Raw genomic sequence first — 14,381 nt, 5'->3', positions numbered from 1 at the left:
TCTCCAGAGTGAGACCTATGCAAACAGAAGTGTTTGGCACGCTTTCCCCCAGTCATTCTCCCCTCTTTTTAAAGTGTATTATCCAATACAAGCATTTCAGTACCCAAATAAAAAAAATAGATTCTCAACAGCATCCAACAGGGTCTCAGAAATAAGACTGTTTTTGAGAGAAAGGACAAATTGGGAGGCATAACTAATTAAGCTGTTCAGCAGCTTATGTATCGTGTTCTCATTTTCTGAGGCCAGCCAAAGCATGGGTGAAACCTCTTTGAGTTAGATAAAAGAAAGTTCAGCTTTACTGCTCACAGTGGCAAGCTGTTCTCCTGATTAAGTTTAAACAGGAGTGCTGCTCCTGGCCACTATCCCTGTCACTCACTTGAAATCTTACAAACTTTGACACGTGAAAAGCACGATATCTTTCTTTTAAAAGCAACTATAGAAAGTAGCAAATTGGTTTGGATATTCAGTGGTGTTACCCCCTCTCCACAAATAGAGAGACTGCCAGACATAGCTGCTTCCACTGAAACAGCTCCTAACCCTTCGTTGAAGTTCTATCACAGCATATTTAGTATATATTGAGTCAAAGAAAGCTGGGTTTTGGTGCACAAGGCCCTGAGTTTGTACTGCTGCAGTCAGTCACCTCCATACTCATTAATCTGCAGTGAAGAACAAACTAAAGTTCACTGGTTTGAAGAAAACAAGTAGAAGGAGCAGTGCCATCTTTGTGCATCTGTTTTTGTCAAGCATCTTCCAGGAGAAGGAGGAGGCCACATTTGCCTGTGACAGCAAGAAACAGGTCTGGGTAGGCATAATAACACACAGTAGGGAATCTGAGTTTTGTACAGGAGGAATAGCAGCCTCAAGGAGAGCACATATCCTCAGCCCAGCTGGGGAAAATCTACAACAGAAGGCGTATGGCTTAGTAAACTTTTATCACTACCCAAGGGACAAACGGAGGACTGCAGATCTCTGCCCAGACAAAGTGGCTGGAACACAGGCCAAGGAGGCTCCTTAAGGTCCCATTTGGAGTTCATCTTCTCTCTTTTCTGGCTGAAGAAACCCCCTACTGCAAAGTAAGGGACCCTTTCTGAGACTCCGTGTGGTATTTATCACAGTCATTCATTCTCTAGGCATAATGGTATAGAAAAAGCACTTGTGAATCATACCCAAAAACTGCTATACAAATGTTAGATGTTAACCACTGTTAAATTATTTGCATATTCTCCATTGCAGCCATTCCCTTTTCATTAATTTTGTTAGCCCCTAATAATAGTTTCTAATTAATAAAGGTACAGAAGGTAATTCAGATACAAGGCAAGAGGCAACACAGCAAAACTATAGTGAAGAACATACATAAGCCCATACTTCTGGCTGATACTTTGCTACGCTTTCTTTTATTGCTAAGTAGTCAAATGACTCTGAATGCCTATCATGCTTGCTAATTGTTTTGGCTAGTAACAATAACAGATTCACTTGGATTTATTAGACACAGCATACTTCATTAATGCCAATCTCCAGAATTGTACTAATGCCTGCTGACAGTACTCTCACATTGTCTATTACCAAACTAGAAATGAGGTCATTGTGATTCATGTAATAATGTGATATACATGTTTGTAGCAGTTTGTAAAAGTTTTTAAAATTCCTAAATGAAGACATCTGCTTGGTTTTGTCTCTCCAACTACTCTGCAATTAGGATTTCCCACATGGAAGACCTATCTTTAGGAAATCAAGGAGAAACATACTGCTCGCTTTCCAAACTTCACTGATGCTTTTTCTTCTTTTTTTTTTTTCCTCCCAACTAAAGTAAGGGAACTCACAGCTTGTTTCTGTGCTGCCCTTCTCCAGTAGGAAGAGAATCATCTTTAATTAAAAGTGACATTCCAGAAAGTTTGCGATTAGAAGGGATCAGGGTGCAAAGAGAACAGCCTAAGGAAATACTTTTGCAAAGATGGCAGAGATTGGTGGTAATTAAAATGAAGCAAAAAAAAAAAACAAAAACAAAAAAAAACAAAAAAAAAACCAGATACAGTAACAACTTTTTTTTTTTTTTTTTTAATCTCAGCTGGGGTTGGGGAAAGGTAGGATACACCCCTCCGTTTGAAAGAACAGTACAGAAACAAGACTGATCCTTAGGCGTAACAGTAGATATTGCATCTGGAGTACATTAATTACTGAACACAGTGGAGGGAGCAGTTCAGGTATACCTAGAGTATCTAAATTAAAATCTTATCTACTTCTGGCTGTCAGAACAGCAGCGTGCAGCTCATACAGGGCATTCCTGGAAGGACTGCCAGGCAGAGCTGTGTTTTGGCACGTGGAGTACAGACGCATGGCTGAGATGTCTCCACTGTGTAGAAGTGCCAGGCTCCATCCGCCATCCCCATCACCTGTGTGTGATTGGCACATGAGCCCCCATCACATCAAGGCTGCCCAGCTGAGCCAAACAGAAAGATAAGGGCTTCAGACAAAGAACTGCTTTAATTTGCCATGGCCAAAACATCGGGCTCTTTTGATCTGGCACATACGCTGAGTTCTGGTGAAGGGCAGTATGGCACAGCAAGTGAGCCCTTGCATGGCTATCAGGAGCAGCTTCTGCAATTTCTTCCCAAAAGTCTTCAGGCTGTTTTTGCACATATTAGCAATAAATAGCACTTACCCACTTCTGAAGGCTTCTCTTCCTCCAAGCCAAACAAAAATTCATATTTGGCCTTGGCAACAGACTGGGCATGAGCTGATATATCATTATCCCACACAAGTGCTTCTGCCTGCAGAGTCAAAATAAACAAAGCTTATTTATCTTCAGTGGAAAAAAAAAAAAATGGCAGCAGGAACATGAGGTCCATTCAGGTAGGTTGCAAGGTAAAGTTTAAAGTGCCTGGGCAAGAGTATCAGAAACTGTAAATTCAACTAAGAATGTTACAAAGCTAGAACCCCCATGAAAAACAGGACAGGCTGTTTCAGTGGCAAAAGAGTAGGGCAGTGAAAGGGAGGAGTAAGAGCTACAACAGGGAGAGTCAGAAATGGGTAAAAGGACAGTGAGGCATGTAGAAGGGTGTTTAGAGATGTCTGAGGGTCTCTGCCAGGCAGTTTACACCCAACCTCCACTGTTTACATCAACCCAACCTTCTGTTTATGATCAAACAAAAGGTTTGTTTGATCAAACAAACCTTTTTTTAAACAAGTTGAACGTGCTTCTTTAGCCAGGAGGAGGCTCGGGGTAATCCTCCTGCCTCACAAGGAGGCATCTGGGGGGATGGATGGATGGACAGATCAAGCACCTGGGTGTCACACAGGCTCCACCCACCACTTCCTGCTAATAAGAAGCAATTTGACATGGTAAAGCCCAGTTTCCCAGCGGAAAGAAAGGCTGCATGACTAACATTAAAATTAGTTTTCTGAGAGGTGAGGCCAAATCAAATCTCTAAAACACACTCCAGAAATACACTGTACTGCAAATACTGTTTGCAATCAGCACTGAGTTTCTACGTAGCTGGGCAAGACAGAGCCTGTAATTCTTGTTTCTGAGGTGACAGATGAAATAAATCATTAACTCTATAAATTCTTCATCAATCTTCGTATTCATACCCTATGTCTGAAGCAGCCAGTTCTTACAGCATATCAAGTCATTTCATGGTTCATGACAAAGGACTTTGCTTACAAAAATACTCAAAAAAAAAAGGCCGATGGAACATTCTGCCCCCCAGGACATTAATAACTTCTATGCACTTCCATCAAATACCTGAGGGTAAGCGTCAGCTACAAACAGAAATTCAAAATATAGGAGACACATAATTCACAATAGCACATGATCTTTAACAGATGAAATAAATGAAATCACAAATCTATACTTTCCCTTGAGGACAGCTCTCCAACAGTTGTATTTTCTTCCAAGACCATATTGGCAAATAACCATCTTGCTACATGCCCTACAACAGTGCCCGGCTTTCCTGTTTTTTTTTCTCCCCAATTACCTCTCCCACCTCTCTGCCTTGAGCCAGTGCTGAAGAATTTGGTCCAGCACACATGCTTAATAACTGAGCAGTAGATCATCTATGACATTCTTGGATGTATTCATCACTCATTCACTGTTCTATTTATGCAGTGGTTCAAATTCTAGCTGATGCCAAATTCTGCTCACAGATGAATTAAATAGTAAAATAAAATGGGCAGAATGCTCCAGTTCCTGGGCAGTCAGGAATTTCTGATCTACGCACCTATGCAATACAGCATCTCCATCTCCCAGCACTGCTCTTCAGAATTTCACAGACATCTGCACTGAGCTTCCCTGCCAGCAAACACATTTTTCAAGGGCTTATATTTGCCCATACCTTATCGTAAAGAGCACTGTGCACAGTTTGGCTCGCGATGCTCTCTTCACTACCCAATAACTAGTAGAAGTGAATGATTTTTCAGTGTACAGGACAACCTTTCACAGTTAGATGTCCAAGTAGGGTCTGTAAGACCTTCATCTTGCCACCTGAAAAGGATAACCTAAAGCAGTTCACAGCCTCCAGACCCAGGCTTAGCAACAAGGTTGTATTATTTCATCTAAACAAGAGATATTAGAGAAAGAAGAGGGAGAGAATGAGAATGCTATGAGGTATGAGCTGGTTTTAAGACTACTGCTTTACTGTGCTTCTTCCTTAGAGACAACAGAATGAAGAGTTAAAGAAGAAAATCAAGAGAAAAGAATTAGCTCTCCTTTCCTTTCTTCACTCTGTCACTCACCTAAATCTTGCTGAAGTCATAATGCCCCTGAAACCAGGAGCTCAGAGAAGGGCTGGGCAAATGTTCATGGAGCTTTCCAGGCTGCATTAGCAAGGATTAAAAGCAAGCAAGATTGGAAGGGATATAAAACTCCTGCTTAAGCCTTCTCCTTCAGCTCAAGACCAAAGAAATCTGCATCCTGGTCGGCTCATTTCTTAATTGCTTCCCTCAGAGGGCTTTAACCACCACCTTTGATGCATTTGGTGATTGTCACTGCCACAGAAGTTGACACTCAAAGCATCAATCCCAGTCCAGCTGGGATCAGTCCAGCTGTACATACACTTCTCATAGGCCTCAAACACACTGTTTTTCAGTCCAGACTGAGCTCTAGGCAGAAGAGCAGCAAGTCCCTGCCCATTCACCCACCTCTCTAGCAGTACTTTCTGCATATTTGATCACATTTGATCAAGCCTAATCCTTTGGGTCATAGTTCTTGGTTGGGAGCTGAAGAGGCTGCACTTGTCTCTGGCCCAACAGGCCAGATGCAGTGAGACAGACCACAGTGACTTCATAGAAGAGACCTGACAACATGGCGCTTAGGAAAATCAGAATGGGAGGAGTGCACAAATTTGATTCTTCAGGGAGCGTGAGTAAGACAGACAGCAGGAGACCAGCCACATTAAAAATACCTCAGGAGGAAGGGGACCTCTCATCAAGGACTGCACCAGGATAGAGAAGTGAAAGTTCCCTCAGAGGATTCCCTATAAGGTTTGTTAATAAAACTCTGCCACCCCATTCAGAGAAAGAAAGGTGATTTCAGTTCTTGGCTTACTTGACTCTAGTTCTTCTGGAGGTCCAAGAGGGAAAGAGCAGTTAGGATGAGGGGTTTACAGCTACAGTGTGCCACAGGCATGTAGCCACAGTTCTTTACTCTCTTATGTGCAGTGCTCTACCCGGCAAAGTTTACCACCTTCCTCTTTGCTGTGAGGCTGAAGGGAATTAAGTACATCCAGCATCAGCTTTGGATGACTTCACAGCCACACACACAGACCACTCCTCAGCCCAGAATCCTCACTTCTTCACCAGCATCTCTGGCAAGATACAAAATGCCTTTCAGCAGCCTATCACACACCCTGATCTGGTGAGCTTATGCTTTCAGGAGCAGTTTAAATATCTGTGTCAGTGTTCTCTTCCACAGTCAAGAATCTCCCTCAGAGATTCACTGAAACACAGTAACTCGAAAAGGAACTGCTAATAAAAAGAAATACATAAGAGAGAGGCAAGAATGATGGACAGGTTTTGATAGATGTGATGCGTTCTTCAGCAGGTTCCCAACAGTGTCCACATCAAGCTGCCATTCCATGGTCAAATCTCCACAGCAATGAGAGCTCTGCCTCTGCTGCCATGGATGGACAAACCATCCAACCACCCGGCACCACTAATGGTCACCCCTTGGTTTTTAAGCACATTTAGAATTCCTGTGTGGGTGTGAACTCAGCAAGCCTTAGTGCTTCTGACAGGTTGTGCTAATTGTTCTGAAAAGCCTATTTCTGTTGAGCTTTTCTTAAGTCACTTTCCAAAGTAACAGGATGAAATAGGGAAAGCTGGAGCTAAAATAAACATGCTAGCTTCTGAAAGCCAATGCATTGGCAGCAGAGAGGGAACTGAGAGAACACTGGTGCTCATAAAAAGACTACTGAGATGGTTTGTAGCTTTTATTTTTGTACGACCTCGTACACCATGTTCTGTTTTCCTCACACACACTCCCACATGCTAATATGTGTGTTCGCAACTTTTAAATTAAAGCAATAGTAAATAGATTAAGACTGAGAAGAGCAGGTCTGCAAGGCTTAATCTCACCTGAAGCAACCAATATCAACATTAGCAAAGGTGCAGGGGAGTTACAGGGAGGTCTGTGAAGAGCCAGGAGGTCTGGGAGAAAGAACAGGACTAATGTGAAGGCAATCCATATAATCATTCTCCAGCATTTTGGATTATACAAAGGGATGACTAAATCAGGTACAGCTTTTCAACTAAAGGAAAGAACTGGCTGGAAATGCATGGCAGAGACGCACGCACTCACAGGGGGTCTGGAAAAGCCTATGAAAAGTGATTCACCACCTCTTTTAATACATCAGCCAGAAGACATCAAAAGAAGGTATTAAAGAGTCAGCACTGAACCAAGCAGGAGGAGATGGTTCCTCAAACAGACTGTACTCAAACCACAGTGTTCCCTTCAAAGCAGTGTCACGGAAGCCAGAAGCCTGCAGGAGCAGAATAAGAGGCCAAATAAACTTAAGGGATACACGTCCTCCACATAGGTAGAGACCATCACATTCTCCTCATGAAACTTCAAGACAAACCCTTTCCAGGCACCTGCTGACGTCCACAACCACCTACAGGCTCCTGGGCTGACTGAGGGCCCAGCCATCATCAACCAGCACTCTTACCTGCTTATCAGGCTTCATCATGTCCCGGTACAAGGCAGGCCTTAGGCTCAGCACTGAGGCAGGTGGCTCTGCTCCTTCATCCCCACTGCAAGGCTCTCCCAGGCACACACCCTGTGCCCGCTCCCCAGGAATGTGCCGAAAGGAATCAGGGCTTTGCAGGCTTCTCATTGCGCTCAGGACATGGCAGAATTTGTTTACCAGGATTTGTTTGCCTCCTGGGAAGCGTTCAGGCTGAAGAGAGAAAAACTAAGAGAAGGCAGATACTATCAAGGCTGTTCTCCCTCCTCAAAGGCAGACTTCACAAAAGTTCAGTGTCTGATGAGAGGCTCAATTCAGAAACTAGGCACAAGAGTCTCCTCTTAGAAAAGCCATGGAAACGGTAACTAAAAATGCATTCTGTACCAGCAGAATCAAACAGCTGCAGGTAGATTTTGTTTTCAGTCTGTTAATCTTGCTCTACACCTGTATGTCAGTTTTTCTCCTCTTAAAGAAATGCTTGCTTTGTTGTTCGGTTGAAGCCGTAAGGAAGCAGTCAGCTGCTATTCTGAATTAAATGCTTTTTAACATGCAATGGCTGACACTGTCTGAGCTGTAACTGTGTGAATGTGCATAGCATTTTAATTTGAAGTCTTTATGATTACACTTTACCTTTAAAGGTCACTCAGCATTTTCCATTTGCCAAGTCAGTGATTTTTTGATGCGTGCTGTAAGGACCTCTGGACATCTATGTATTATGTCTATAGTATGTGTGCAGGTCAAGTCAAAGAAAGCTCACTGAGAGGTATGCTGCTGCTCACTGTACAAAAAACCATCTTCTTAGAAAACAGAGCAAAAAGATCTAAATAGTCAGAAGTCACAAGGCAAGTATTTCACCTTCGTCATCTCGGACAGCATTAGGATAGAGGCCTGATTTAAGGAAAACTGCACAAAGCCAGCATTTTTATTCAGAGAATTCATCAGTGCATATACTAGAAATCTTGCGTTTACTTTTTTTCTTCAATCTGTTCTGAGTATATTTAGCAAACTGACAGACTGCTTCTGTTCAGCAGGTATTGCACTTCCATGATATTTAGATAACTCAGGAGGCAGAACAATGTTTAGATAGACTACAAGTCTGCCCACATGAATTTCAGCCCTATAGAAGCTAAAATAGGGCTCCTCATGAGGATACCAGAAGTTACATCTGTATCTTTGAACAACTAATTTTTTTCCAAAACCTAGGCAACATCTGCTGAGAACTAGCAAAAGTCAAGCGCTGCACCTATTTTCCTCTTACACCGAACTAAAAAGTTCTGGTTTACTGATGGAAGTAAAGAAAGAGGGTTTATCAAGAGAGACCATCTTCCTTTCTCAAATCAGTGTTACAAACATGGTTGGTCTAAGACAGCTCAGAGTGACTAAAATATTCTTTGCATCTCAAGCTCAGGAAACTCAATAGTGGGGAAAAAAAATAACAAAAAGCTAATCGTTCTTCAGAAGAGCTACTCAAGAAGTTACATTTGCAAAGGTGTAAAAACCTGCATTTCCTCCGCAGAAAGACAAGCTGTAAAGCTGCAGTGCAGCATCAGATCATGTAAAAATGTGTATATATCTGCCTCTAACATAGCCAAAGCTGTTTGACTCTGCATGATTATTTCATATCACATATTTATATTTATTTTACAGCATTGACCTCCACTGTTCTTTCAGAGTTTTAATTAGACTTAACAGAAGTTACTCAGATCAGAAATCTGACTAAAGTTTGAGCTGATCCATCTTCCCCTTGCAGAACTGAGGCAGAAGCTGGAGGTCACACCAATGAAATGCATGTGAGCTTCTGGCTTTGAGACTGAAAAGATGTTTTTGCAAGAGCAGAGTGCTTGCTAAGGAAGTATAAGTCAGGGAGTGCCAGCATGGGCAACAGGCAGCCTCCGGTAGCTGTGACCCCACAGATGGCCAGAAGCCACCAGGCCATTCCAGCCATGGCAGAAAGATATAAGACACCAAAGGCTACACATTCCCTGCAAGCAGCATAAAGTGGGCCAGCTGGCACAACTGTCCCACTGGTGGAGAAGCTGATACACATCTCATCTTTCTTTTCCATTAGGCCACAGGCACTTCACACACAAGAAAGCTGATGAAAACCAGAACTCATTGAGAGTAGAATTTGTTATCTTCTGACAAAAGTTCCTTCCTTGTTAATGGTTCTTCTGCAAAGGCTGAAACACAGCCATATTCCAGGCTTAAGTGCATCTTGCCATTGCATTTGGCCTTTGCCCAGCCTGGAAGACGCAGTTATTAGTGACACTTCCTGTTCGAAAACTGTTGTAAAAAAAAAAAAAAAAATGGGTACAATTTGGAAATAAGCCACTTCTTTCACTATGCCACTTCATGCTAAGAAGGGAGAGCACACCACATTCACTGCTCCTCCACAAAGGGAGGTTTTCATTATTTAATCTCTGCCATTTGGGCTGTTTTCTTAGCGCTCCACACTACTGTGTTGCTCACTCATGACAGCACCTTCTTGTTCAGTTCTTTTACCAAGTGTCAAAAAAATTGCTGTGGCTTTAATATGAAGTCCTCAAGTTGTGACTGCTACCAGCTTGCTTCTGCTTTGACAGCCCAGGCCCAAGAGCTTGTTCCAGGCTGGCTTTCTTAGGCTAATCCCACCCTTCATGGCATTGAAAACACTTTCCTCCAGTACAGTTTTGCAAAATAAGCCATGGCAAGTACTGCGTATTTCCAGCAGCTGCAGCTGGTGTCCAAGGTGCTTGATGGAGCTAGTAACACAGAGCTCCGCTGATGGACAGCTTGATCCTGTGCCCCAGCAGGTTTGTTTGCTTACAGCATCCAGGAAGTACAGTCAACTCAGGAGCAATTCAAGCTTCGAGGGCTAGACAATTCCTCTGATACAACCCCATAGCAACCTACCCTCACCTGGAATAAACTCCGCTCCACCCTGCACTTAAGTCCATCCATGACCCGTCTCTCTTGTTGCTGTGACACAGAGCACAAAGACCCAGACGCAAAAGCATCTCAAGAACACTTGGTCTCTTGCAGGAGTTGGTATCACAGCAAGAGGAGCCTCTGACCTAGGAGGGGACACGGTCACAAAAAGCATCTGGGAACATACTGCAAGAGCATACTTCAAACAGTGTCACTCCTGAGAGAAATGTGACATGTATGGCCAGGCTAAAAGTATCAGACCAGAACTTATCATTGCTCTGAAATAGTTTTTTTCATCCCACTGAAGCATGCTATATCTACCCCCACCACTCAGCCTCATCCCAATGCAAATAGGAGGAAAAAGACTGGAAATAATCTGTGCTACCATAGGCCCCAGAACACAGAAATTCTCCCAGAATGAGATTTAAATACTTAAGACACAAACTGCTCAAGATTTACCTTGGTCTGGCTGCATCCTCGATGCTTCATACACAGACGGCTTGGAGGAGCTGTTTGATCACCAATAAGCCTAACCAGAACCTTCGGAGAGAATGAAGTCTGGCTGGACATCCTTGGAACATGCCTCTCTCAACTATTCCAATGTGGTCTGCAAGCCACAGTGAGGAGGTCCCACTAGACTCACTGCTGCTCTCACTGCCACAGGGCCAGCATGTAGTGGGATGCTTCAGTGTGTGACTGGCTGACCTTCAAACTTTGGCCAGCCATGGGCTTCCCCAACCTCAGGTAGAGCACAGCAGTATAGCAGATTGCTACCAGGTACCCCGAAGACCTATCTACCATTATGCACCAGATGTTGACTCCTCCCTCCCTTCCTTTTATTTCTTTCACTCTACCTAGTGTAGCCAAGACTGCTTTCACACAAACCCAAGTCACTTGCTCACTCAGAACCCTTACAACAGAGGAACTCCAAAAAACAAAATGAGGAGTGACTTAAAACTCCCATTATAGCTCCCAGGCCTGCCAGCCTGTATCTCTACAGAGCAGAAATCATTTCAGGCCACCACCCATGCCGCACACAAGTACTATTCACAGCCATAGCCAAAGGATCCTTCCTGCATGCTGGCAGCCACAATTCCAGTTGCCACAGCCACCAGCCTCAGTACTGGAGCTCCTGGCACTTGGACCAGGAGCATATTCATCAAGATAAGCATTTGCCTGCATAGACGCTCTGTGGCACCAGCCACAACCCTCCCAAAGACAGCTGCCTCTTCATCCTGCGGGAATCAAAGCCCAAACTGTCTCTTAATTCCAAACTGCAAAACCAAAGGCAAAACTTTCCTGGAAATGTGGGCAATAGAAGGACCATTCCTGGGACAAAGTAGGAAAGGGAAACACTCTGAACTACACCCACGTCTTCTAGCCACCCAGTTTGACAACAGCAAAGAAATTGTTGCTCCCCTAGTTTCAGCAGCCTTCCAGGAAGGAAGAGGAAGATAAGGTATCAGCTGTGTTCGTGAGGATCCTCAATGCCATTCCTGCCAACCTGATCATTTAGGAATGGCGACAGTAAGCCAGGTAATCTGCTTGGCACCAGCAGCACAAGAGGACCTCCTTCACTCAGGCAAGTGGTACAACAAGAATTTTCTTTCTTTATCTATCAAGAAGTCCTGATTTTATTTTACTTTTTTTTTTTTAATGTCAAGTTTAGAAGAGAGCAATGCATAGCATACTTGGAATTGTTTTCAACTTCACCACTACCACAGAGGAATTTCTTACACTCTTTTCTATAGCAAACCAATGCTATAATTGAACAGAGGTATTTGCATAGGGATTCCTACCTGGTTTTGCCTCACCTCCTCTCATACCAAAGGCATACTCCCAAACCACCCATTGCACACCAAATTCCCAGTCTGTAAAATTAAGAGAGCTAGGTCAGACATACAACTAGTGTTAAAATGGCAACATCTGCTAATGCACATCAACTGAGGATATGACTGATGAAAAAGCTCTTAGAATAAAAGAGATTCCTTACTACCAGCTAAACCAGAATGGCTTGGATGACTATCAGCAGTATATTACAACTGTTTCCAACTCTGGGTATGCAGCAAGCATCTTCATTGGAAATATTGTATTTGACTTTCTCTCCCTGTTTTAATGGCCCTTTAATGGTTTTGATGGTGACTGAAGCTGCAAAAGCAGTTACCTATTACACACCCAAATCGCTTCAACAGCACATAAATGTGCTCTGCTTGACAATGTACTAACCGGCACCCTGCGGGAGCCCCATTATGTTGTTTATGGCATCAAAATAATGCGCCTGCATGAGAAGTTAGCATCTTAAGCGAGCTTGTGTAAAGTTCAAGATCATTACCACTCCACATGCTCACACTGAGAAGCACAGCTCCAGCACACTGCAGCAAGGCTTAAGATAACAACACCTTGTGAGGATGTTTGTGCAAGAGCGTATCTGTCCAAGTTCCATGCTGTAAAACTTTGTATCTTTGGTGAATTTGCCTGAACCCTTGTTTTACTCAAAAAGCACAATGATACTAACTTGCTGGGTTTTGCACTAAATCTTCTTTAATTCAAGAATTTGGCATGATTAGAAGAGCCTATCAGTGCAGCAAGAGCGCCTATTTGTTATATTGATAAGTTACACGGAGATAGAAGCAAAATCAACCGTTCAGGATGCAGACTAAGGGTCCCAGCCACGGGACGGAGTCCCAGCGCTGCCTCCCTGGGGCGGCTGGTGCGGCTGGGGATCTGGCAGCAGTGAGAGCAGGCGGGCTCTGAGATTTTGCTCCTTAGGGGAATGTGAGAAGAGAGGGAAGAAAAAAGGAAAAGGAGGAAAAAAAAAAAAAAAAAAAAAAAAAAAAAAAAGGCAAAAAAAAAGGGAAAAGGAAACGAAAAAAAGTTAAAGTTAAAAGAGAAAAGGAAAGGGGGGGAGGGAGAGAAGGAAAAGCTAAATAAAAGTGGAGATTAAAAAACGAAGAAAATAAAAAGAAAGTAATAGGAAGAAGAAGAAAAAAAAAAAAAAAAAAAAAAGAAAGAAAAAGTGAAAAGAGAAAACGACAAGTAGACGAAAGGGAAGAGGTGCCCCCGACGGGCGGGCGGGCGGCCCCCGCCCCGCTCCCGCTCCGCACGCCGCCCTTACCGCTCGGCCGGCTCCGTCCATCTCCCATCGCCGGCCCCGGCGGATCGCAGCCGCCCTCCCACGAGGCCGCGCCGCGCCGTGGAGCCCAGCCGGCCGCAGCGCCGGCGGCGGAGCCGGGCAGCGCGGCCGCGGGCGGCCCCTGTACGGTGGGCGCGGCGGGAGCAGGCCGGCGGCGGGGCCGGGCCGGGCCGGGCCCGGCGGGGCGGGGCGGGGGCGGGCAGGGCCGGGACTCGGGCGGCACGGGAGGGGGGAAGGGGAAGGCGGCGGGGGGAGGTAGTGAAAGGGAAGAGGAACGAGAGGTACCACGTGCTCGTGAAAAAGATTAAAAAAAAAGAATTTCGGGATTACCGAAAGCAGCCGAGTGCGAAACGCAAAACAGAACGCGTACCCATAACGACGGCGTGTGTGAGAGGCGCTTCCAAAAGCCCGCGGGCGTCAGGACGTGCTGTTCTCCTCTGCGCTCCCTGTTCTGTGAAGCTCGCCTGCAGCCGCTACAGAAATACCCAGCTCCAGCCCAGGGGCTTTTCCAAGCAGCCTGATGCAGAGCGCAAAAGAGCACAGATGTCTTCTGAGCAGCCTGTCTGAACCCTCGGCTCTGACTTGTTTTTCACAGTTCACTGGAAGTTGTCTCAAAGCTTCGGGTTTCTGAGCATACAATTGCGTGCTGGGGCTCTCCAACCAGAAACTACAACCCGTCCCTTCAGTGAGAGCTGAGTTTCCCCATGAGAAGCTGCATTATAAAATATGCACAGATGTCATGGGCTTTGTGGCAGAAGCTAGGCAAGAGGCTAGCAGAGTGGAGGAAGGAGGATGCTCATTTCCTCACTTACATTTTGTTCTGCAGCATTTGAAAGCTTCCATTTCTTTAACCCAACAGAACTTCTCTGGGCTTTCTACTGGGCATCTGCAGGGTTTGATGGAGGTGGAAATATGATTGAAAGTTCTTTCCAACTCGTAGTCAGCATATGCAGCTCTGCTAGGATATCTTCACAGCTAGTGACACCTTACCTATCATCTACAGTTCTGGGATTGTCGTGGGCTGTGGGCAGAGTGGTGGTGCAGTATCAGAGAATCATAGAATCATTAGGGCTGGAAAAGACCTCTAAGGTCATCACATCCAACCACCAGCCCGTCCCCACTACACCCACCAACAGTGACACATCCACATGGTTCTTGAACAC

General features: G+C 44.6%; 1 protein-coding gene across 3 annotated transcripts in view; it reads right to left on the bottom strand.

Annotated features, from left to right (window-relative positions):
- The window catches only part of LOC125686714 (PH and SEC7 domain-containing protein 3-like), a 116,966-nt gene extending 103,654 nt beyond the window's left edge, over positions 1-13,312 (bottom strand). For 2 of the 3 annotated variants that reach the window (XM_048931048.1, XM_048931047.1), the window contains exons 1-3: positions 13,201-13,236; positions 7,161-7,406; positions 2,660-2,768 (exon numbers count right to left, since the gene is read on the bottom strand). In XM_048931048.1, the coding sequence (XP_048787005.1) occupies positions 2,660-2,768; positions 7,161-7,406; positions 13,201-13,221 (376 nt within the window). In that variant the 5' untranslated portion in view covers positions 13,222-13,236. Of the gene's footprint in view, positions 1-2,659; positions 2,769-7,160; positions 7,407-13,200 lie in introns of all 3 variants that reach the window. The other variant, XM_048931049.1, reaches the window with a different exon arrangement.
- Positions 13,313-14,381: the final 1,069 nt, after the last annotated feature.

The sequence above is a fragment of the Lagopus muta genome, chromosome Z, assembly GCF_023343835.1.
Source record: "Lagopus muta isolate bLagMut1 chromosome Z, bLagMut1 primary, whole genome shotgun sequence".
NCBI lineage: Eukaryota > Metazoa > Chordata > Aves > Galliformes > Phasianidae > Lagopus > Lagopus muta.
The sequence above is the reverse complement of the archived record's forward strand: the minus strand, read 5'-3'. Positions and strand labels throughout refer to the sequence as shown.